Source organism: Magnolia sinica, chromosome 14, assembly GCF_029962835.1.
Source record: "Magnolia sinica isolate HGM2019 chromosome 14, MsV1, whole genome shotgun sequence".
NCBI classification, from domain to species: Eukaryota; Viridiplantae; Streptophyta; class Magnoliopsida; order Magnoliales; family Magnoliaceae; genus Magnolia; species Magnolia sinica.
Genome location: NC_080586.1, coordinates 47,422,349 through 47,446,138, shown reverse-complemented (window position 1 = coordinate 47,446,138; position 23,790 = coordinate 47,422,349). Strand labels below are relative to the sequence as shown.

General features: G+C 38.7%; 1 protein-coding gene across 2 annotated transcripts in view; it reads right to left on the bottom strand.

The window, feature by feature from the left end:
• Window positions 1-23,216, bottom strand: part of LOC131225332 (uncharacterized) — a 46,145-nt gene extending 22,929 nt beyond the window's left edge. Inside the window, exons 1-13 of one of the 2 annotated variants that reach the window (XM_058220854.1) lie at window positions 22,056-23,216; window positions 21,489-21,557; window positions 21,172-21,397; window positions 20,944-21,052; window positions 15,091-15,186; window positions 14,901-14,982; window positions 14,743-14,802; window positions 14,611-14,663; window positions 14,363-14,529; window positions 7,510-7,720; window positions 6,077-6,134; window positions 5,906-5,962; window positions 5,557-5,799 (exon numbers count right to left, since the gene is read on the bottom strand). In XM_058220854.1, coding sequence (XP_058076837.1) covers window positions 5,557-5,799; window positions 5,906-5,962; window positions 6,077-6,134; window positions 7,510-7,720; window positions 14,363-14,529; window positions 14,611-14,663; window positions 14,743-14,802; window positions 14,901-14,982; window positions 15,091-15,186; window positions 20,944-21,052; window positions 21,172-21,397; window positions 21,489-21,557; window positions 22,056-22,961 — 2,337 coding nt within the window. In that variant the 5' untranslated portion in view covers window positions 22,962-23,216. The remainder of the gene's footprint in view (window positions 1-5,556; window positions 5,800-5,905; window positions 5,963-6,076; window positions 6,135-7,509; window positions 7,721-14,362; window positions 14,530-14,610; window positions 14,664-14,742; window positions 14,803-14,900; window positions 14,983-15,090; window positions 15,187-20,943; window positions 21,053-21,171; window positions 21,398-21,488; window positions 21,558-22,055) is intronic. The other variant, XM_058220855.1, reaches the window with a different exon arrangement.
• Between the last annotated feature and the right edge of the window lie 574 nt (window positions 23,217-23,790).

Here is a 23,790-nt window from a genome sequence, read left to right as displayed (position 1 = left end):
TGATAAGCTTTCAAACAAGACTAATTTCACATTGTTTTGACACCATTTGATCCCCCCAAAAGTGGGTCGGAAGTTTCTCAATACGATTTGGACAATTTGTTGTGTCATGGAGTCCATTGGGCTTGAAATTAGATCCTAGGGTGCTTATGGTAACCTCCGTTGTTGCATTTAACAGGTTCAAGAAACCCAAAACAGCAAAAATTGCAGATCGTTGAATCCACCTTAGATGTTTCTTGCTCAAAATGGGGTCCATTGGCCAATCGTTCAGCGATAAGCACGATCCTCAAGGGTCAAGGATGACTACCTCGAGCAAACCAGTAAAAATCTTGGCCCCTAGACAGTTCGAATGAGATTCACGCTAAGATAAAAGGTGAATATTGTGAATATTGGCGTGGCCCAGATGATGCATGCAACAAATTCCCCTTCATTGCACAAAGTTTGAGGGGAATCAGCAACAGATCCAGGTGCTGGATTAAGGAATGTCAATTGTAAAACTTTACCAGTACAAAATCCAGCCAAGAAAGAAGCAAAGCCAGCATCTGGGCCAAAGCTTCCTGCAATTAGGACTAGATAAAGCTTCCTGCAATTAGGACTAGATAAACATGAAAATGAATGGAAATGGAAAAGGAAAAGGAAAATCAAACAAACAAAAAGTAAAGTACCCCATGCCTCAAAGAAAATCTGAAGAGAGATTTAAAGTAGCAGCACATATAAAATTCCAGAAAAAAAAATTAAAAAAAAAAAATTATAATATGAAGTATTTGCAGATCCCCAAAAAATTGAAGTCCTACTTAAAATCCTATCTAATGAATATTATCTAATATCAAATTAGACAGTAAAAGTCCCACAGGCCACATGTTTTCCCCCTTAAAGTGGGTTTGCCAAAACCAATTCAAGCACCCTAAAAATTCAATTAATACCTCTAAAAACTTGCCAATAAAAATGTGACGCACTTAATGTGTTTATTGCACAAACCTAGACCCTATTTTTTCAAACCTATGACAATGTCAATTGTCAACATAAAATCATGATGATGTCATTGGAAAAACCCAAAAACTACAACATAGGGATCTTTTGAGGACTGTCATATAGAAATACAATCATAGCAGCATCAAGAGACCTTTCGGGTCATAAGAGTTTTGTATAGGAAGAAAAAGATTGGGAGTTGTTTTTTCGAAATATAAAATGATTAGGACAATACATGATGAATATGAGGAGAAATGTTAGGAAGAAAAAACGAGATGGGTAAAAGAACCTAAGAATTGTGTTCTTTGCTTCAACGATGCCGACCAATGGCCCACCATTGGGGCTAGCATGTCCTGATTGAGAGTTGTTTGAGGCAAGATTTAGGGCCTAAATGTCAAAGATGACATTTTGCCATTCAAGGAGGATTTTCATAAAAGATACATACGGATTAGAGTCTATAAAAGGGGGTGGTGTAAGCTAGGAATCCACATTTTCTAAGTTGTGAGAGTTCTTCAATATTGAAAGAGAAGAAGTATGAATATTAATAAATTTATTAACGCAAGGGCATTTTCACAATGGGCTTGAGTGGGGTAGCCTGTGGGATGTGGGGACACACTCGAGGTGGGCAGCCCATGTGAGGCGGGCCCCACCCGTGTGAGACAGGTGGCTCATGTGAAGTGGTACCCATGTGATGTGGGGCCCACGAGGGGGGTTCGGCCGAGGTCCTAACCCATGTGATGTGAGGCCTGGGCTATAAGATAAAGGGATTAATTCTCCATGCTCTATCAGTTCGAGCTTTTAGAGCAAGTGGTTAATTGTCCTGCATCATTTATTTATCCCTCTATACAAATGTTTCTTGTGAGTATATACATATTTATGTGCAATTTAAGTGTCGAGATCTCATTGACTCGATAACTGGGATGCACCATTTTGGCATCCAAGCAGGTCATTAATGAGGATTTTCGATTCTACATCATCTCCAAACAGCTTCGGAGAGGGTAACACAAGAATAGTTTACACAAGTAACTCAATTGATCCGGGCACTCACAGAGCAAGTAGATCAACTCACACATATGATAGGAAATCTTGCTAATCTAGTTAGGGAGCTCCAACATGGAGGAAATCCAAAGAATAAACTTAAAGCACATGCACACGAAGTGGAAGGTCCCTACCAATGTTGTCAAATGGCATAAGCAATCCTATGCGATGGCACAACCTTTGTTTTTTTTTTTTTTGAAAATTTTAAAATATATATATATATAGGAAATATGGAAAGTATGCGATCACATATGCCATTAAGCGATCGCATAATCACATATGCGACATGCGATCGTATAATGCCGTCCATATAGCATATGTGCCCATCGCATATGCCATATTGATGGAATTATCCAATTATGCGATTGCTTTTGACAACATTGGTCCCTACCTAGGTTCTATAAAACAACAGACGATCTCGACTTGTGAGGACACTAATGATTAAATCCTTTGATTGTTGTGTTGTGACTAAGAGCTCAGAATTAAGGTAGAAATTCTAAAATTCCATGGCTATTTGTGTGTTGATGACTTTATCGATTGGCTAAGCAAAGTGGAAAGAGTGTTCGAGTACAAAAAAAAAAAAAAAAAAAAAAAAATTGCAAACAATCAGAGAGTTAAATTAGCGGCAATGAAGTTTCCCAATCATGCGTTAACATGGTGAGACAATCTCCAAGCTGAACAAATCCATTAAGTGTGAAAAAAGTAAATTCTTCAAAAAAGAAGTAAAGGAAATTAAAACAAAGGTTTCTACCAATGACCTCTATTGAAATGTCACAATCACGTCAAGAGAATAAATTGGTGAATGAATATACTGAGGAATTCCATAACTTGACATCATGAGCAAGGTTTCATGAGTATGAAAACCAAAAAAAATTAAGATATCTTAATGGTCTTAACCTGGATATAAGAAATGAATCAGCTTTCTAAAACGTATTTAAGATGTTAGATGCATACACATTTGCATAAAAGCTAATCTGATAATTAAAAAGAGACTTAGGAGATGATTTGGTGCCCCACAAGAATAGTCAATCGGTAATGGGGCATCATCTAACTTCGAACATAGGTGATCACAAGACCTCCCATAGGTCGAAGGACGTTGAGCCAATATTCAACAACAAAGTCAAATCCTAATCCAGGGGCATATAGTTGTGACAAGGGGCTAGTGAACCCAAGACGGGACAAAATAGCACTCTTTTTGCATGCTTTAACTGTGGACAGTTGGGACATAGCTCTTTTTGATGCCCTGAACATCAATCCACAGTTAAAGTGAATTTGGTAAGAAGAAAATGTTGAAAACACTTCTGACCATATGAAACCAAAAGACATTGGTTATCCATTGGACTGTTATCGGCACCGAAGATGTTCAAAACGAACAGGTAGTCACTGAAATACAACATAGTCCAGCTAACAGTAGAGGCCCCATATTTAGATTCTTTTCCAAGCTGAAGCGGCTCAAAAATGTCCTAAAAGCGTCGGAACAAGAATTCATTTGGGGTTGAAGACAGGTCAGCTTCCAGCTTATCATCCGGCTCCCCGGTGGTTCCCAATCATTGCCTCCCATACCTTCCTGAATAGCTTATTGTTATTCCTTGCACAATCCATCCCGAAGCTCGAATGAAACTCTTGTTATGGGTTTTGGCCACTTAGCAATGAACATATACACATGCAGGGGAAAGGGTAAGGGAAGGTGAACAGGCAGTGGCTGAAATACAACGTGTTCCGGCTACTACAGCGCAGGCCCCATATTTAGATTCTTTTCCAAGCTGAAGCGGCTCAAAAATGTCCTAAAAGTGTTAGAACAAGAACTCGTTTGGGGATGTAAATTTAGACCATTCTAACCCCTCAAAAAAACAGAAGATAAGGATCTCAAGGAGAACACAAACATCTGCAAAAAGAGGATGATTAGTAACCTTCAAAAGTTTCAGAAGAAGATGCTAGAGTTATTTCTCCCTCTCCAATCAAATATTTCTCGCTAGTGTATACATGTTCATTTCTTTGCAATTCGGGTGTTGAGATCTCGTTGACTCAACTACTAGATTGCACCATTCTACACAAGGTAGATTGAGAAGACTTGGCATTTTGTCTTGCTTGGCCTGATTCCGCAAGAGCTTGAAAGAATTTGTCCTCATTGATTATATAGTTGCACTAAGTGTGACGCGAAGTGGCAACAAATTCGCGTGCGAGAGCAGGCAAGTGATTGTTTCAAAATGTTTTCAGTATAAACAAGCTAGGATGGATGAGCTAAGGCACGATTCGAAGCGGAAGCGGCAACCAGGGATCATGCAACTAAGATTGATTGTTCTCATTGCACAAAACTCCACATGGTGCTATGTGCCAATTGGCCAATAGATGAGGTTAGATGCCATGCAAGCATCAAGTCATTGAACTTTTAACAAGCAATCATGAGAATTCCTTTTCAAATGATTGGTGAAATAGGACTCATGAAGCTAACCCCAAATGGTTGGGACAAGGCTATGATGATGAAAATGATCACTAATTGTACCTACACAACTAAACCAATTGAAAAAGTGGAAAAAAAATGATAAAAAGACAATATAACCACTCTCCATATGTTACAAATATCAAATGTCAAAAGAATCCTTCATTCAGGTAAAAAGAATAAAATGAAATAACATGAAACATATCTCTAACACAGCTGACTTACCCAAAAAACATCAACTAAATGACCAATTTCTCCTTTCATAAGATTCCCTGTAAATTCAAACTAACACCAAAGTTCTTTTTCTTTTCTTAAGCCAAAGCCTATCATCTAGGACTCCAACTCCCACCACAAAGATAATATGTTACCAAAGCCTTTAACAGGCATACAAAAATAATGTTTTTGTTTTCATTTTGTTTAATGTCAAAAAAAAGGGAACATCATGGACCGATGACGAAACATCTAAAAAGCCTAACACCATCTTAAACCCTATCCCCACATCCATATTTGCCGATATTACTTTCCTACAGAAAGCCTTTTGCTCCTCTCCAAGCCATCACGTCCATTTATCCAAGGACACATTACAACAATTTAATCCCCAGATCTATTTGTTCAAGAATATTAGGGCAGACAATATTCTGATTCTGTCCACACGTATGGCATCAAAGGTAACTTAGATGTAAGAATCAAGCATTTTCTGTTACTGTAAAAAACGAAAGGCAAACTTAACAACTTGTTCTACACATCCCAACGATACATAGAAACTTAAACTCATATGGTTTAACAAGAGAGTAGAACAATGCAGAAATTGGTGTTGTGTCTGTCTGTAAGTAACCATTTCAGAAAATTGCAAAAGCAATCCTCATTCTCACACATGATGCAGTATGAGAGATATTTCTAATGGTTGAATTTCGCAACAACTTACAATGGATGTTCCAAAATATCACGATTCAAACTGCCAAAGACTCACATATAAGAGAAACAGGTGAGAAAATATTATGTACTTAATTCAGCACAGTCAAATATTCACATGTCAGAGCAACAGATATAGAAAATATTGCGTCTTTCGGAAGCACAAATACTTAATTGATCCGCTATGGATGGAAACTTACATGAAAGATAGCTACAGCTTTCGAAAGCAGCAATCTGCTGTCTGGTGAAGTAATTTTTCCACTAAGAACCCTCCATTGTACATCAAGATCAGCACTATTCAAATCTTTTTCCTCATGCTTCCTCTTTATAACATCCAAGAGTGAATCTGGAAGCTTCTCTGATCCACGACGAACCAACTTCTCCAAAGCAGCATGAATCCTACTACAATCCTCACAACAGAACCACTTTCCTTTTGGCAAATCCTGTTGTGTTGAAACCAGAAAGCAAAAACAAAAAAAAAGAAAGTGTTGGGTCACATTGAACAGCTTAAAATGGAAAACAAGGTAAAAGATTATGCAAAGTCTTCACCTTTAGATCTGCCATTTTATGCTCCTTCAAACAGCCAACATGATATTCCTTCTCACACTGTTAAAAGAAATTATTCCAAGAGAATCTATGCATGAGTGAGATGAAAACAGGCAAATAAGTAACTCAGGAAAAGTAAACAAAAGTTGAGCATAAAATGAACAGAAAGAATACTTGATCACAGAGAAGAACTGTGCGTGGACCAAATTTTGCTTTGCTGAAATCATGGCATCTGAATGCAAAACATTGGACAAATGTAAACATATACTAAAATCAAAAGGAAAGAGTAACTGAGAAGCAGATCATTGCTGAATTTAGGATCGGAACCGAAAATGGTAAGCGAAGAATACAAAAACCGAACATGAATTGCCACAGCCTATGTTACCCAAACACTATGAAATGGAGGCCATGCCCATTTCCAGTGCTTCATTTTGAAGTATATAATATATAATGTTCATAGTATCAGTATCATTACATGTATCCTTGGCTGGGGATACAGAAAGACATCAATATCTGCCGAATAACCGCTGATATTAATGCTGATACCCAGAAATGTATCACTGATTGAGGGAAACATTGGGAAAACACAAGGAAATTGTGGAATTTCTCAATAAAACTTCAAAAGAAGCTAAAATACATGCTTGCATATTTATGAATCAAATAATTGCAAATAAATATGCAAGCATAATAGTTTTCTCTTTAACAGAGGTCTGAAAGCATATAACGCTGACTCAAGAAACATTCGAGAAACATGGGGAATATGGTGGACATTTTCAATGATAATCCAGGAGATGCTAAGATACACATATTTGCATACTTAATAATCAAATAATAGCGTAAAAGGTGTCTACATGAATATTTAGGAATTAATTTTATTTTTTTTAAAAAAAGTATCCCTTTAATGGGGCCTAAAAGCATGTATTGTTGACTCGGGGAAACATTGGGGAAACATGGGATAAATGGTGGATTCATCCAACCATCCATCCATGCATGCATACATAGAAACACACATGCATGATCCATCCATCCATCCATCCACCCATGCATGCATGCACACACGCACACACATGCACGCGCACACATCCATGCATACAAACGCACACATACAAACATGCATTTCATCATAAAACCATGCGCCCAAATTTTTAAATTTAAAAAAAAAAAAAATTGGAATTTTTTTAATAAACAGTTTTTTTTAGCGATCTTATCAAAATATTCACCGATAACTGGTGATACAAGCGACACTTGGAATCTACACAGTCAAAAATATCAGCAATACATTGGCGATATCGATACACCAGCAATACCTAGCAATATATCGCCGATGCATAGAATTTTTATATGACCAGTGTTATCAGTATCACTACCAGCGTTATCTGTATTGCCAAGCAGGAAATAACGATAATATCAGGGATATTATCAATATATCAGGGATACTCAGAACAATGGTTATACCTGAGCAGTACCTAATGCTGTGCCCGGGTAAAAATAGCACATAGATACAAAGGATCAATATCAGAAATATAGTAAAGGACATCAGAAAAACTAAAACCCCAATTCATAGGACTACCAAATTTATCGTAGTTAGCAACCATACAGTAGCCCACCTGCATAAAACACAGACGGTAACATCAGCTTGTGATGTTTTGACAATACGAATGCATCGCTTAGATATCTGTTCTATAGGATCCACTCCTAAAACCCTCCCAGCTGCCAAGGCATTAGCATTACGTTCTGCAAATTTTTCTCTTTCAAACATAGTTTTGCAATATGAACAGTACCAATCACCATGAGGAACGGTTGACAGTCCCACACAATCTGCAGCAGGAAAATTTAAATGCAAAATAAAAAAGCAGCATCAGAGTAACAGTTGCCAGCAAATGCAAATAGCAAACAAACATAATCATTTAAGGATGCTTTTGGGGATCAAAGTTCAAGAGTATACAACAAACAGTATAAACAGAAAGGACAGCTAGCTATATTACATAAGGGGCTTACTGAACTACAAAATATGGAAATACAAAATGAAAAACAAGGAAAAAACCAAAAGCAGAAAATAAACACTGACCAATGTATAGCACTAGAAGGAAAAAATAATAATTGCCCAGAAAGGTCAAAAAGATGAGGAATCAGAATGATTGAGAAGACACTGAACTAAAACTTATCTATATATATGACTAGTAGTTTAGGTGTGCGCATAAGAGAGTTAAAGAAACAACCCTCCCATAGACAAATTTTAGGTTACCTTACCCCATTAAGTCATCTACATTTCAAGTACTGATGTAAAACATGCAAGGCATAAAAGTTAACACACATCTGAAAAGTAACGGGGGAGCAGAAGTTACAACTGTTACATTGGATACAACCACAATGAGAAAAATAATCATGAAGTGCCCTCAGCACCATAAGCTTACTTAACAGCACATTTTTTCCCCTCAAGGGTGTCACTTGAGTAGGACGTATGGCCATGAAGAAGGTTAACTAATACAAGGGCATTTTCACACCGGGCTGGGGTAGCCTGTGGGATGCCGGGACACTCGGGTTGGGCGGCCCATGTGAGGTGGGTGGCTCGTGTGAGGTGGTACGCATGTGATGTGGGGCCCACGAGGGGGGTTCGGCTGAGGTCCTAACCCATACAATGTGGGGCCTGGGCTATGAGATAAAGGAATTAATTTGTCATGCTCTATCAGTTTGAGCTTTTAGAGTAAGTGATAAATTGCCCTGCATCAAAGTGGTATCAGAGCGGGAGGTCTCGTGTTCGAGACTCCTCACCGGGGGTGATTAATGCAAGGGCATTTTCACACCGAGCTCGAGTGGGGTAGCCGAGGTCCTAAACCATGCGATGTGGGGCCTAGGCTATGAGATAAAGGGAATAATTCACCTTACTCTATTAATTCGAGCTTTTAGAGCAAGTTGTTAGTTGTCCTACATCATCAACCCATCAAGAAGATCATCCGCCATGAAAATCAGGTAGATCCAGTCATCAGGTAGGTGATACCTGGATGTTGAGTCAGGTGGTTCACCATTCATTGATGTCAATGTTTGGCCTGCCTGATGAGCGATCAGCCTAATTTTCATGAGGGGTGATCTTCATGGTGAGACCGGTCATTTACACATCTTGGATATCCTACACGTATGACACAACGGGAAAATTTTGCAGTACAGTAAGCTGATGTTACTGATGGAAGTACCTTATAATTTCTCTTGTAGAAGTTAGCATTCTAAATAATTGGTTAGGTTACCAATTTAACGAAAACCTTCTCAAACCAAACAATTTAATGTTTGCATAAAATGTTCTCTCTTAACTCACAGTTGGGTTTAGAGAACTAACTATAACTTAAATTATAATAAATAATAATAAATTAAATAATTGTGTTACTAGGATCTTTCATTGATAAATACAGAAACTATCGATGGAGAAAATGTAAACATGCATCGACACAGAGATTGGAAAACACATGAAAACAATCTACTCACTTTTCCCTAGCTACATTGACAATGAAATTTGAATTTTGGAGAATAAGATTGCAATCTACCTCAAACATCACATAAAATTCCTGATTTCATAAATAGTGAAACCCAACCTCCATGAGACGGATCCCCCCATGTAATTTCCATGTTATCGACTTTCACAGGGGTTAAACATAAAGTTCTTTCCTCCACTCAGACACGAAAATCTTTCCCGAGGTTGTTCTCAACCCAGGATGCTGGTTTAAACATCTCAAAAAACATCACAGATTCTCATCAGATCCTCATTTGCACCAGAAAATATGACAAGATAAACTGCAAATTGAAGGTGCAGATCAATCTTGCCCATTCCTTCAGGTGAACCAACTTAATTGTGCTGCCCTTCAAGCACTCATTATACTATGAATGTAGCATAAGTGCAAACTACAAGCCACAACTGAAATTTTAGCAATCAAAATACCTTATAAAATCCAATAGATCAAGGAGAAAAGGAAGTCAAAGGTTTATTGTAAATTTGTAACCCAAAATCCCACAAGACAATTGTCCAACTAATAAAAGAAAGCCGTCTGATTTCTTCAGGCAGTAAAGAATCCTTTTATATAACTTAAACCAACATGAAAACAACATTAATTTTGCTATTGTTGAAGCGATTACTGACATTATGAGAGAACAACACCGGCAGCTATAAGTGAAATTTCAGGGATCCAAATATCTTAAAAATCCACTAGATCCACATTAACATTGGATGAGGACAGAAGTTACAACTTACAAGGGTTAATGTAAGCGAAAAATCCCATAAGGCAGTTATCCAAATGAAAAAATAAAATATCTTTCCTTTTTGCTGTAAACAGCCCTACTATATCCCCTAACAAACCCCTCAAGTAACATGCAATCCAGCACTATTACTTCTTAATCTTGATCACAGTCATCAAAACTATAATAAAAACTCACTGAAAGTCATCCAAAAGCTAGAAGCAAAACATGACAAGACCCCCTGACCTTAACATGTCTCCTGAATATCCCCCGCAATTTTTGCTGCATGGGCCAATTCCATCATAGAACAGAAAGGTATCGTCAATGAACTGTAACTCCCATGATTTCGAGATTAGTCGGCACAATCATGCACCACTTGATAAGGCCCTCATCACTCCTAGCCAATTGTTTGCTTAAGGCTTTATACCAAGATGATAAAAAGAAACAGAGATACCCTACAGCTCTTGAAGAAGTTCCTTGGGGATCCATTGATGAGAATTGAAAAATGAGCAAAACTTTTACATCACCAAGCCCACTCCCTTCATTAACTCCATAGCCCATGCAACTCATTAAGTATTGAAGGAAATTCAAAATAAAGTCATATGCCTTTTCCACGTCTAGTTTGCACATGATATTCACTTCCCTAGCCTTTTGTTATTAGATTCCCATCGAGTATTTGCCTTCCGAAGATGAACACCTCTTGATTCTTCGAAATAATTCCTCCAATAACCTTTCTTGGTCTAGAAGTAAGAATTTCACAAGGATTTGTATGGACCTCCTATTAGACTGATGGGCCGAAAGTCACTCAAGCATTTGGCACACCCTCACGTTTGAGTATGAAGGCAATGAATGATGCTCCTGTGTTCTTTAATAATCTTCCTCCATCAAAGAATTCCGCTATGAGAGGAAGAATGTCCATGCTTACCTACTCCTAGAACACCTGGAAGAACACAATAGGGTATCCATCTGATCCCAGAGCTTTATCCCTTCCAAGACTTTTAATGGCTTGGACACACCTCTACAAATGCTCTTCCTAACCAAGCCGCTTCTTAATTATCAATGTGGTCAAATGGTAAATTGTCCAATCTAGGCCTAGGCCAGCACTTGTCGGACAGCAGAGAGAGTAGAAATTAACAATTGCTTCATTGATTCCCTATTTCCCTTATACTCTAACAAAGCTTAACCATGAGGTTGTTAATCATGTTAGTACTCCTTGCACTAGCTATGGCATGGAAGTACTGGGCATTTCTGTCACCTTCTTTCAACCACACTGCTTGTGATCTCTGTCCATTGATCTCTTACTAGAGAAGGTGCCTCCCTAGCTCAATTTTCCGCATCTCTCCATTTCTTCATCTTCAGAAAGCCAATGTTCCTCTTCCTTCTTATCTAAGCATTGGATAGCATCAAACATCACTTTAGACTTTGCCCAATCGATCTTCCCTTTAACCAGCTTCAATTTAAGCATTAATCAATGCCCAAAGTGATTAAAGGTGAACTTGGCCCCAATGATTGGGTAGTCAATGAGTTGTTCTTCCTCATACTTCACAATGATGCAGCCCCGTTCAACTTTATGTAGGGTACTTTGATACTTTTCCTACCTTCCCACGTCTTGTCAATTCTCACTTGAATCCTAGCGTATTCAACAACTTCCAGCAAAGTTAACTAACCATCCATTTCCAACATCGTCCCAAAGCATTCTCTTAGAGCCAATAGAGATTCAAAAGCCCACACATTCTCTTACGGATTGTCTTCCAACGTTTATAAATTATATGAATAGACTTTGAATATACTTACATCAGTTCAGTTGAAAAGCGCATATATTAGGACCCCGATACAAAGGAAACCCTTATTATGTGCACTTTTGTTTGTAATGTTTTAATTTCTAAGCGTATATTGATGTCTTTTTCAACAATCCCTGAAGTTTCATTGAAAAACTCAACCAATTTCCCAATGCTCCCATGTTTTCCAACAACAACAATACATTACGTGACACAACCGATATATCCCATGGAATAACCAATATTTATCCGTATCCCTAGGGTGCAATACATTACACAATAACGATATTTAAAACATTGGTTACATTGGAATTGCCATCCAATTGCTTAAATTACAAATGCAATGATTGTTTGCAGACGCTTGTGATGTGTATGTGTATGTGTATGTAGCCCCCTTCATTCCGAGGATAAAACATTATTCCAAAGCCATTTAAAATAGCCTCTATTGGGCACTCAATCATCATAGCTGCTATCTACTACAAAATATTTCACCAAATTGCCAAAAAAATAAAATAATAAAATACCCACATTGTAGATAGCAGATTAAAGGTCAGAAAACTCCCCAAATGGACTCATTACTAACCCTAGTCGACCTACTTTTGAGCAGTGTTTGATCTATCAACGGTATTGGCCGATATGGTCTGTATAACACATCACCGATAGAAAGCAAGGGGTATCACAAAAAATACCTTTTATGTTGTTACATTGCAATATTTCAATATTTCACAAATATCATGCTTATGTTTGCGATATGTTGCCAATATTTCCTTGATATTTGGGTGATAATTGTGATATTTAGACTGAAACCAGCATAAATCAGTGAAAGTACAAAAAAAATTAAAGCACGAGTTTTTTGGGGTTCTCTATTATGTTTTAACAACTTGAGTTGTTTCACATCAGAACACAAATTTGGTGAAAAAGCACAACCATGGGGAATTTTGGAGCATAGTTAGCTTTGTACAACGGCACATAGTTTTTAACTTTTAACCCCATAAACAATGGGAAACTATTATGCCTAGTTTTTTTTTTTTTTGTTGGGGGTAATGTGTGGCATGGTTTTGTAATCATTTGTCTTTAAAATCTCCTGAAGTTTTGCTTAAAAATCCACCATTTTCCAAAAGTTTCCCTAATGTTTCCCTCATATTGCAACACCCAATATTTCCCAATGTTTCCCACAATATTTCTGCATCCGCAAGGGTGTGATGGTGATACATGTGCAATACGTATGCATAAGACATTGCTCTTGAGCAAAACTGAGTTAAAAAGATGGAAGACTTGTTCTGTACAAAGAAAGAACATGACCTAGCCAAGTTTTGCCAAGCTTTTTTGTGATTCAGTGACCATCTTAAGTCGAAAGAAACTCTCTCTTACCACATCCTATCACAAAAACTTGATGCAATTCAGTCAAAATTACTCAATCATGACTCAAACAATTCACCAATTCAATAATTTTCAAGAGTCAGCTAATATTAATCTGTTTTACACTTTTCATTTAAAATCTTCAGTAATTTTGGATGTTCGAGTCAGTCTAGTACGAGATTATTTTTCAGGTTTCAAGTCTAGATTCAAATGTTAGGATTTATTGAATAAGGGTCTAAGGTCAAAACAATTCTAGTGACGATTAACAATTTATAATCAGAACACTTGAGCACTGCCAATTCTGCTGATGATATTAAAAAAAACAAAAAAACTTCGGCACTGAAATTTCTAGTGATGATCCACACTTTAAGTCTCTTTTACTGATGAAGGTTCTAAGGCTTTATTGAAAATTCTGATAATGATCAGAACACTTAAGCACTGAAAAGGAACCCAAATGATACCTTGTGTTTTTATTTCAGATTTTCCTTCCACACACACACATACAGAGGTCATAAAGTAAGCTCAGCGGAGTCAAATTTTAGAGTAGCCAAATCGAGGGCAAGTATCAAGATTACTGATATCGTATCAAACTAAATCATCTGCCATTTCTGGACACCAAGCATCCTAGGAAACTAACGGGAATGATTTCCAAAAAAAAAAATGTGTCAATTCAAATTCTAACTTGGAAGAAAGTTAATCCTGACAGATGCAACTAAATAATATGGTAAAGCATTTTAAATTTTAAACCATGGCTATCAATTCAAATTCTATGAAACTCAAATATCAATTACAGTTTAACAGTGTTTCGTCTGTTATTTTTATTTTTCACTTTCTAACTCTGGAGCAGGGAAATAAAACATACATTGGTCTGGGATGGATTACAGCTGATAGGATTTTTGTATCATCAACATGGCATAAACATATCCAATTCTTGAACTTCTAGGTTCACCAATCTATAAATAGCAACAGCTCTAAATCATCCCTCATTTAACAAATAAGCTCTTACCAGTTTATAAAACCAAAAATAAATGAGAAAGAAGTTGATGAATAGCATTCAATATAGAAAGGTAAGCAATCATTAACATGAGGGAAAAGCATTTACCCTGGTGAAAGGCCCTGGGGCATCCATCACAAAGCAGAAGATCTCCAAAATCTGCACATATTGTGCAAAGGTCATCATTGTCACTGGCAGAAAGCTTCTGAACTTTAGACAGGGACACCGACAATTCATGAAGAGACACCCCATTGGAGGTGTAGATGTGTAGGTAACTGGCAAAACACAAAAGGAAAGGTCACCCAAATATTCGAGAGTGCAGGACTAAGGAACCAAAAATTGAAGCAGTAACTCACGGTTTCCGCCTAGAAGCACAACCAGCATGAGCTTCAAACTGTGAGGGACTGACCTGCCCATTAAATCTTTAAAGTTTAAGGTCTGTAGTGGAACATTTCAAGAACTCAAATGTATAAAGCAATCAGATGTACCTCACTGTTGCAACAACTACAGAATATTCCATTCCCCATTTTGTAACCCTCAAGCAATCTCTGCACAACAATGGTTAATTTCTTAATTAGTCAAAAGGCACTAATATAGAACTCCAGTGGAAATGAGAATAACTGGATGAGTCATTGTCATCATGCACCTGTCCACGCACATAATAAGCCACTTCAGTTCCATCAGGTAGCACATCTTCCATAAAGACCAGCTTATGGAGTCGGAGATCCCTTAAGAAAGCAGATTCAAAAGTAACAAAAGCTTTAATAACTAGCTAACAAAATGATAAATGAACAACATCAGAAAATAAGTAAATCAACAAAGGACAAAATTTGTACTTTCTAGTTAACTTCCCCTGGCCAGGCTTCTTTTCTGATGAGATATGTTTTGAGATACTCTTAGAGGACTTCGGCATCAGTGGCGGCTCTGATAACCTGAGGTAACCCATGTGCAAAAATATATATGCTCTTCAAATTTGCAAATAGTCTGTAACAACAAACTAACTGGCATAGGTAACAGAATTTGCAAATTCGTGCAAGGATGAACTAATTGGCATGTGCATAAAATATAGCTAACTTAAATTTCAATTTCACATTCTCTATTTGGCTGATAGGGAACTGATCACCTAAAGGCAACTGCACTGCTATTTGCGGTACAGGGCTTTTCTAGTCACAAGATGCACTAAAAGTTAAAAAAAATATTTTTATCTCCACCTTCAATGAATCTTATGGCTAAGAAAGCCTTGTAGTACAAATAAAGGGGCAGGCACCAGTCAGTGAAATCGTCCCGAAATTCATGCAATCTATAGCACTAATCCCATTAATGCATATCCCTAAGCATTTGACATTTTCCCCCAAGTAATTTTTAAAAAATGAAATTAAATTTAGATGAATAATGTCGCTGATTTGGGGGACCCCTCAAAGCCCCCAAATTGGCCCCAAATTCATGCAATATATAGCACTTATCCACTAGTCCATATCCTTAATCATTTGACATCAAACCCCCTAAGTAATTACAAGAAAAAATAAAAACGAATTCGGATGAATAGTGTTGCTGATTTGGAGGACCACTCGAATGCCCCAAATCGAACCCAAATTCATGCAATCTATGGCACTCATTCTGCCAATTTAAATCCCTATGCATTTGACTCATTCCGCTGATTTGGAGGATCATTCAAACAATCTAACTTTGGGACTATGACTTAGCAACAATGGGTCCCACATTTTAATTGATTTACTTTGATTTAATTTATGCCACATGCATTTATGAGTGCAAGTGCAACAAGCGTCGTATGCCCCCAGAAATCATATAAGTCCCTTTTTTAAAGCTTCGCTAAAATGAAGACACATTACCTGTTATGCTTTTTTTAAAAGACGAAAGAGAGGGAGGGAGGGAGGGAGAGAGAGAGAGAGAGAGAGAGAGAGATTGTAAATAAGATTAAGAAGAAAGAATACAAAGAAGAAGAAGAGTTTCCATCACAGGAACGCTTTTTTTTCCTCTGAAAAATAGAATTGTTTCTTTCTCAATTTTTTTGGGCCGATAAATGTAAACATTGTGCATAACGGCCCTGGGTCATTACACTAGGCCGTAATAGACTGTTATGACCCCATAACAGCCATCACATGATCAGTACTAACCCTTATAACTCCATACAACCATAATGGATTCTTACGGTCCAATTTTTTTAGAATGGGCTATTATTATAAAAATAGTTGTGTATATTTGTGTCTTTTGGGGTGTGTGCGCATATATGTAGGTGTTGTATGCTCCTACGAAGTATGGTTCTCTATTCTTAGCCTCATAATAAAAGGTGTGGGGGGATTCCTACCCTAACACACAAAAAGCTTTTCTCTCAAAACTCTATCGTCTCTCACACCTTTCTCTTGATCTTCTCCTTTTCTTCCTCATTTCTCTTCTTAAATCCTCACAAACCAACTTAGTATCAGAGCATGAATCTTTGAGTTGATTAGTTCCTAAGGAATCTGCTAACGTTAGCATCCGTACGACTAGCATTAGCATATGTACGGTTTATATAGCTTGTTTCTTATCGAGAAGGATATGATTTAACACATGTCAATTTTAAAAGTTTATGGTGATTTTTACAAAATTTTTTGAGATCATTTAAGGTATGTTTGAGCTAGTTTTCACATTTGGTAGAAAACCCCCAAATTTCCGACTTTTGTCAATATACTCAAATTGGTAGCTATTTTTTGTGCTTTTTTTCACATGGTGAGACGGATCCATTGTCTTTATCTACTCAATGTGCTATTTTAGACTGAGGAATGGATTTGGTGGGATTGTGATGCCAAAACGTGGATTGGTAGTGCCGGTTTTGGGCCTTGGTGGGTTTAAACATACACCAGAGCTCACGGTGTTCTCTTGTGAAGTGTTGGTGATGTTCGTTTCAGTCATCTCTTGGTCCTTGCTGCTTCTGGACCTCTAGGCCACCATATAGATCTCAGTTTTCTGTGAAATGGTTGTTGTTTCTATCCCTTATGCCTCTTTGAGTGATCTACCCTTTGAGTTTGTCTTTGTGGGCCCATGTGGAGGACAAGATTAGTTCGAGCTCTGGTTTGGGATCTTCAAAACCCCATCCCTTTTCAATCACAATAGTAAAGTTAAATGGTAATAACTACTTGTAGTGGGCTCAATCTGTGAAGTTGTTTTGAGGAAGAGATAGACACTCTTATCTCTTGGATAAAGCACCAAATTCTACAGATGAAAACTTCAAGACTTGGGCCAAGAAAAACTACCAAGTCGTGGCTTGCCTACTTACTAGTATGAAACCTGCTGTACACAATTTTGTCATGTTCCTTAACTCAACAAAAGGGATATGGGACACCCTTCATGATATGTATTTAAAAGCACATAATGTATCCAGAATCTTTCAATTGACCTCAAACATCAGAAAATTTCAACAGGATTCAAAATCCCTACAGAGAGTACTTTTCAGCTCTTCATGGTATGTGGGATGAGTTGGATCTTTTTCATCCTCTCCCTTCCCATTGTAACATGGATTATGAACATGCATGGAAGCAACGTGAAGAAACTCAAATAATGCAGTTTCTCTCTCTGGTCTCAACTCTGATTATTATAGTATTTAAAAGCAGATTATAGTTATGGACCATCTTCCTCCTCTAACAGCTATCTATATTATGTGTCAGGGGGTCGATACCTCATCCACCTCTACATCCGTTCCGCCTTATCAATCTACATATGCTACTAGGGACTAGCGTTTTTTACCCATAGTTCTAGAGCTCCAACATGGAGTGCGTAAGGGCGTGGACGTGAGAGGGGATCGATTAACCAAAGCAAGGGCCATAACACTAATCGTAACAGCCATGGTAGTCGTGGCTGCGGTAGACGCGGACGCAGATGTATCGGACCTCGTACCTATACACATTGTGAAGGCATAAATCACTCCATTGAAAGATGTTGGGATCTTATTAGTCGTCCATCTTGGGCCGGCAAGTCTGTCATTAGCAATAACTCACCAGCTCCAAGAAGACTCCACAACCGACTGCAGTAGAGAAGTCCTTCATGGGTGAGTCTGTTCTTTTGTCTCATGAGGCCTATGATCCATTGGTGCGACTTCATGTTTGAGAGGTCTTCCAGAGCCATTATAGCCCAATGGCCCAGTCAGGTATTGCTCTTCATGTGTCATCTTCCTCTCTCCTTGGATCATTGACACTAGAGCCACTTCCCATATGACTAGTAAATCTCATCAGTTTAGCTCTTATCTTTCCTCCAAATCAGTCACATTTTGTTACTATTACTGATGAAAATCAAACTCTTGTATCTAGAACCCGTTCCATCAAGCTTTCTTCTTCTATGCATTTGTCATCAATTTTACATGTTCCTAGTTTTCCCCTCAGTCTATTATCTGTCAGTTCTATTAACAAAACCTAGAATTGTTCAATCACCTTCTTTCCCTCTCATTACGTGTTTCAGGCATTGTTTTTGGTAGCGTGTTTGTGTCTTTTTTTAGGGGGGGGGGGGGGGGGTTTAAATATATAGTGTTGTATGCTCCTGCTGAGTATGGTTCTGGGGGGGGGGGTGTCTATATATAGTGTTGTATGCTCCTGCTGAGTATGGTTCTGTATTCTCAGCCTTATGATAAAAGGTGTGGGGGGGGTTATTGCCTTAACACACCAAAAGCTTCTCTCAAAACTCTCTCTCTCTCTCTTGATCTTCTCCTTTTCTTCTTCACTTTTCTTAAATCCTTACAAACCAACTATTATGTTCCCATGACATGTAATGGCCCGAACCGTTAACATTGTGTAATGCCCGTTACGTAACCATTTTTTAATACCTTGGAAAGAGTCTCTAGAGGAAATGGATTCCATAAGTACAACCTGTTTCCTATTATTAGGTGCAAGGAAGCACTTGAAAAGAAATTCCCATTGGTAACAGTTTGAAGCCCAAGAAACCATTTGTTTCTTTTTCTTTTTCTTTTGTTTGCTTCGTAATGGCTAGCTTCTACACATACAAATTCCAATAGGTTTGGCATGAAATGTTGCACCATTAAAGTGCTCAGTGTTAGGAGCTTAGAGATATATTCGATGTTGAAAGCATCTTCCTCTTTGAAAATCCCAACTTACTAACAGAAAATAAAGATGCAGAAAGAAAAAAAAAATGCATGTTAAGAAAATCAACTACTGTGTGCTATAATTTTGGTATTCACCACATTATAATTATTGCATACAGTACGTTATTATTATAGGATAAACCACATTTAGAAGCTCATTATCATCTAAGCCTTATCCCACATGTAGAATCTATCGCAAATTTAGGATTGTTCATCTTAAATGAAACATTAGCAATTTGGACAAGAAAATGCATGTCAAGCTTTTTTCCATCAAGTTCTATTAAGAATGACATCAAGGTGAAAATACAAAAGAGGTTAAGAATCCCCAAAGATGAGAGAGGGGCCACACACCCGCTTGAGCTAGAGAGTCAACTGAGTTCCCTTCCTAGCCTAGATGAGAGAAGAAAACTAAATGGCCACCACACAACTCACTAATTTGCACGATCCAATCAGCTCATCTCCGAGGCTTGATTAAGCTCATTCTTTTGGGATGTTGAGATTGGGGATTCTATTCCAGGGGAATTGGAAGAGATAAAGATTGAGTTATGATTATGGTTAGTGTTAGTTATAGTTCTTGGTCAAGTCATCCTTGAAGAAGACTCTAGAGTGTTAATGCTTGGGTTTCATAGTCAAGCACTCCTCAAAAGAGGCAATTCGTTGTAAATGAAACAAAGGAATTATTATTATCTTTCGTGTCGTTGACATTGTCGTCGTCATCTAAGCCTTGTCCCAACAAATTAGGGTCGGCCACAAGAAACCTATTCCACCATTCACTTTATCAAGGACCACGTTCTCAATTAAACCAGAGGTCATCAAATCTTTTCTTAAAACCAAATTGCCCACATCATTTTGGGCCTTCCCCTTGACCTTTTAGAGCCTTCAACCTAAACAAACTCACTTCTAATAGGTGCAGTTCTAGGTCTCCATTGCACATGGCCAAACCATCGAAGCCCACTTTCTGATGCATCTTATTACCTATTGGTGCTACTAAATTCCCTTGAACAAATTCATTTTAAGTCTATCCTTCCTCATCTAGATACTCATCCATCACAACATCTTTCTCGTCTTTCATCTAGATTTTGTTGGCACTATCAATGCCTTATGCTGAGGTAGGATCCAACAAAGCAAGGCCCTTGCACTCTACCAAGGGTTCAATATCTTCTCGAAACCCTTTTTGGGAGATGTGAAATTGAAGATGATTAACTTCAGTGTCATTAAGTGGACCTAGTCTGAGGATTCAGCTCCTTGGAGATTAACTTTATTATCTCCAATATTGGAGTGTTTTCTCTCAATTGGGAGTTGTATTCTCAAATGCATCGAAGGATGCGAACAAGATTAATGATTCCCTTGCAAAAGAGGGAGTGAAGGAGAGCCAATTATGATTAGTCTTCATTGCTCCCTAAATATTGTATCCCCTCATTTTTCCTTTATAACAAAATTAGTCATCATTCAATATGTGTGTCCATGTACGCACGCTTGTGTGTGAGAACCAAAAGAAGATATGAAGCTCGTGCCAATCCAAACAGAGCCCCAATCCCCCAACAGCATACATGGATGAAAGAGATGTAGAAACTATGAGAGATAAATCAAAGACAAGGCATACCCGGCACTATCATCCATCTCATCAGCTGGACTTGCTTCTGGTTGTTCTAATTCCAGGCATTTATTGCACATTAACAACGATGGCCCATCCCGTGATGGATGAAATGGCTCTGGAGATTGAAAAATCAAATGATCAGATTATGCAGAACTATATGTTCCAACATGCTTCAACTTCAATGGCAGAGTAAACACCAAACAACAATGCAAATCCTCACCAATACCAACTTACTAATATCTTGCTCACCTTCGCACTTCTGACAAGTGGTAGCCTCTTTGACAGCCACAGGTGGTGTACGAGCGGTGCTTTGGATCGTTACCTCCAACATGTCCAAAGGCACAGTTTTGCATGCATTCAACACATCACGAATGGTTTTACCATTTTCGAAGTAAATATGTGGTGATGGATGTTTCCTTAGGCTACCAGCATGCTGCTCAAATTGATTGGCCGGAACAACCTAGACTCATGAAGAAGTCAAGAACTCATTCTCATTTTCTTAACATGAAACATTACAAAATATTTACCCACATCAAAGAAACACCACTCACTTTGGACCCCTTGCAAGAAGCACAAAAACACAAGATCATGCCATCTTTTATCGTTCCTTGAAGTCCTTCCTATGATACAAGAACACAAGTCAGCAAAAAAAAAAAAAAAAAAAGATTTCTTGGATTTTAAAAAAATGAAAATGGCAACTTCCAAAGAGAATTGCTACTGCAATTCCCATGGGAATGGAGAGGCAATTCATGGCACATGTGCCAATCTGACACAGTCTGCAAGATCCCTACTACTCATCAGTTGGGTTCCACCACGACCATTCACTGGCCAAAAAAATCATCCAGGTGCCTATTCTTCAAATGGGCCAAACATGTATGATAAAGTAAGAGGATGGTTAGAAAAGGGATGACCAAAATTCTGCATTCATGATCCACATGCAGCCCACCTGATGTGTGGGCTGGATTGATCTTTTAGCCTGGGCATGCTCAGGCTTGGACCAACCCAATGAGTGGCCCAGATCTCAATATGTGTGCTGGATAAAGGCACTGGCACTACAATTAACCTCTTCAATCTCTCCTCATCTGAATTCCCTCAGCATTTCTCTCTCTGGGAAGTACCTTATTGCCGCCAAGACTGTACTTGACAGGAAGTCCTTCAAGCAACCCAGTTGCAAGCAGCTCTGAAACATTTGATGGGGACTTGGTCGATGCAATCTTCTTAGACATCTTCAATTCCATCTTCTTTGGAGCCGATTTTGACCGGTGAACTGCATTGACCACTTTCTTATCATCCATTTCACTCCCGTCATTTGATTTTGACCGCTGAACTGCATTGGCCACTTTCTTACCATCCGTTTCACTCGCCTCATTCTTGCAAGTATTAAGATCAAGGAGCATTGCATCACTTGACTTGACAGGCCTTCCACTTGCTGCAGCCACCTCCGTCGAAATTTCCATTAGATCTGGATTACCTTTCAATGCTGAACGAGTAAACCTCTTTGTTGGAGGAGGAGACGTCGGAGCAGTAGTATTCTCCTCCATTGAACCATTTTGTTCCTCACAATTTGATCCAAATCCGTTAGTGTCCTCAACACCGGAACCATCATCGACCTGAATTTCGTTCAAATCAATATTCCGATCCTCAGCAGCATTGGACGTCCTGAGTTTCTTACTGCCCAAATCCGTTGAAACTCCATTCTCGCCATTCAATCCAATTCCACCAATATCTTCAACAACGATGGCATTATCTAATCCAGAACCATTCCTGGGCTGATTTTCCCCAGAATCAATCTTCGATGCCTCGGCAGCATCAGAGGTCTTGAGTTTCTTATTGCCCGAAACCGTAGAAACTCTATCGCGAGAAAGATTGCTGTAGACCTTCATCGATCGAGTCCGACCGGTCAGGTCCGCGAATTCGGCTTGGGCCCGCACCGCGAAGGCAAACTCGCGCTTGAGGCGGGACCGCGCTCCTGATCGCAGCACGAACTCATCGTCCGTGCCCTCCGATGATTTGCCGATCGCCATCCGGAATTAAACGGACGGCGAGATGAGATTGTAGAAAATGGCAGCGGGAAGAAGAGAAAGAGGAGGAAACCCTAGTTTCGTTGGGGGGAAAGAAAGGGAATAAAAGGTGAAGGCCTGAGAGGGGATCTGGTTTTTACAGGCGTTAGATCGGAAGATTAGAAGAGTCTGGAAGGAGGAGAGACGGAAGCGAAAGGTCTTCCGTTTTCTCGGAGCAAAGAGAGTAGAAAAGAGATAAAAACAAGGGTAGAGTGACCCAAACACCAAATTGCAGAATTACCTAAAGCTCCCCCAATTTTTTAATTGACTAAAATGCCCTTGTTACCGGCTACAAGTTCCTCCAGCGGAAGCTATGTGGGCCCACCAAGTTGTCCGTCCGGGAAACGGACGAGGATTGCGTACTACCCCCGCCCGTCCCGAGCTCCGAACGGTTAGATCTGTGGGTAGGCCCACCATGATGTATCTACATCCAAGCCGCCTATGCCTTTTCTCATATTATTTTAAGGCATCAAAACAAAAATGAGGCAGATACAACTATCAAATGAACCACACTACAGATGAATCTTGCATTTAATGCAGCGGACATTTAATGCTTTATTCATTTTAATGCAACTAAGTTTATTATTTGGTGCTGTCCTCTTCATCGTTGGATCTGTCTATTTTTGTTTTGATGCTTTAAAATAATCTGAGAAAAGAGATTAACAGCTTGGATGTACAGATACGCCACGGTGAGCCTGCCCACATACTTGCCCGTTCGGAGGTAGAGACGGGCGGGGGTAGTACGCAATCCGCGTCCCTCGGAAACGGACTCGCTACTCCCTTGCCATCATCT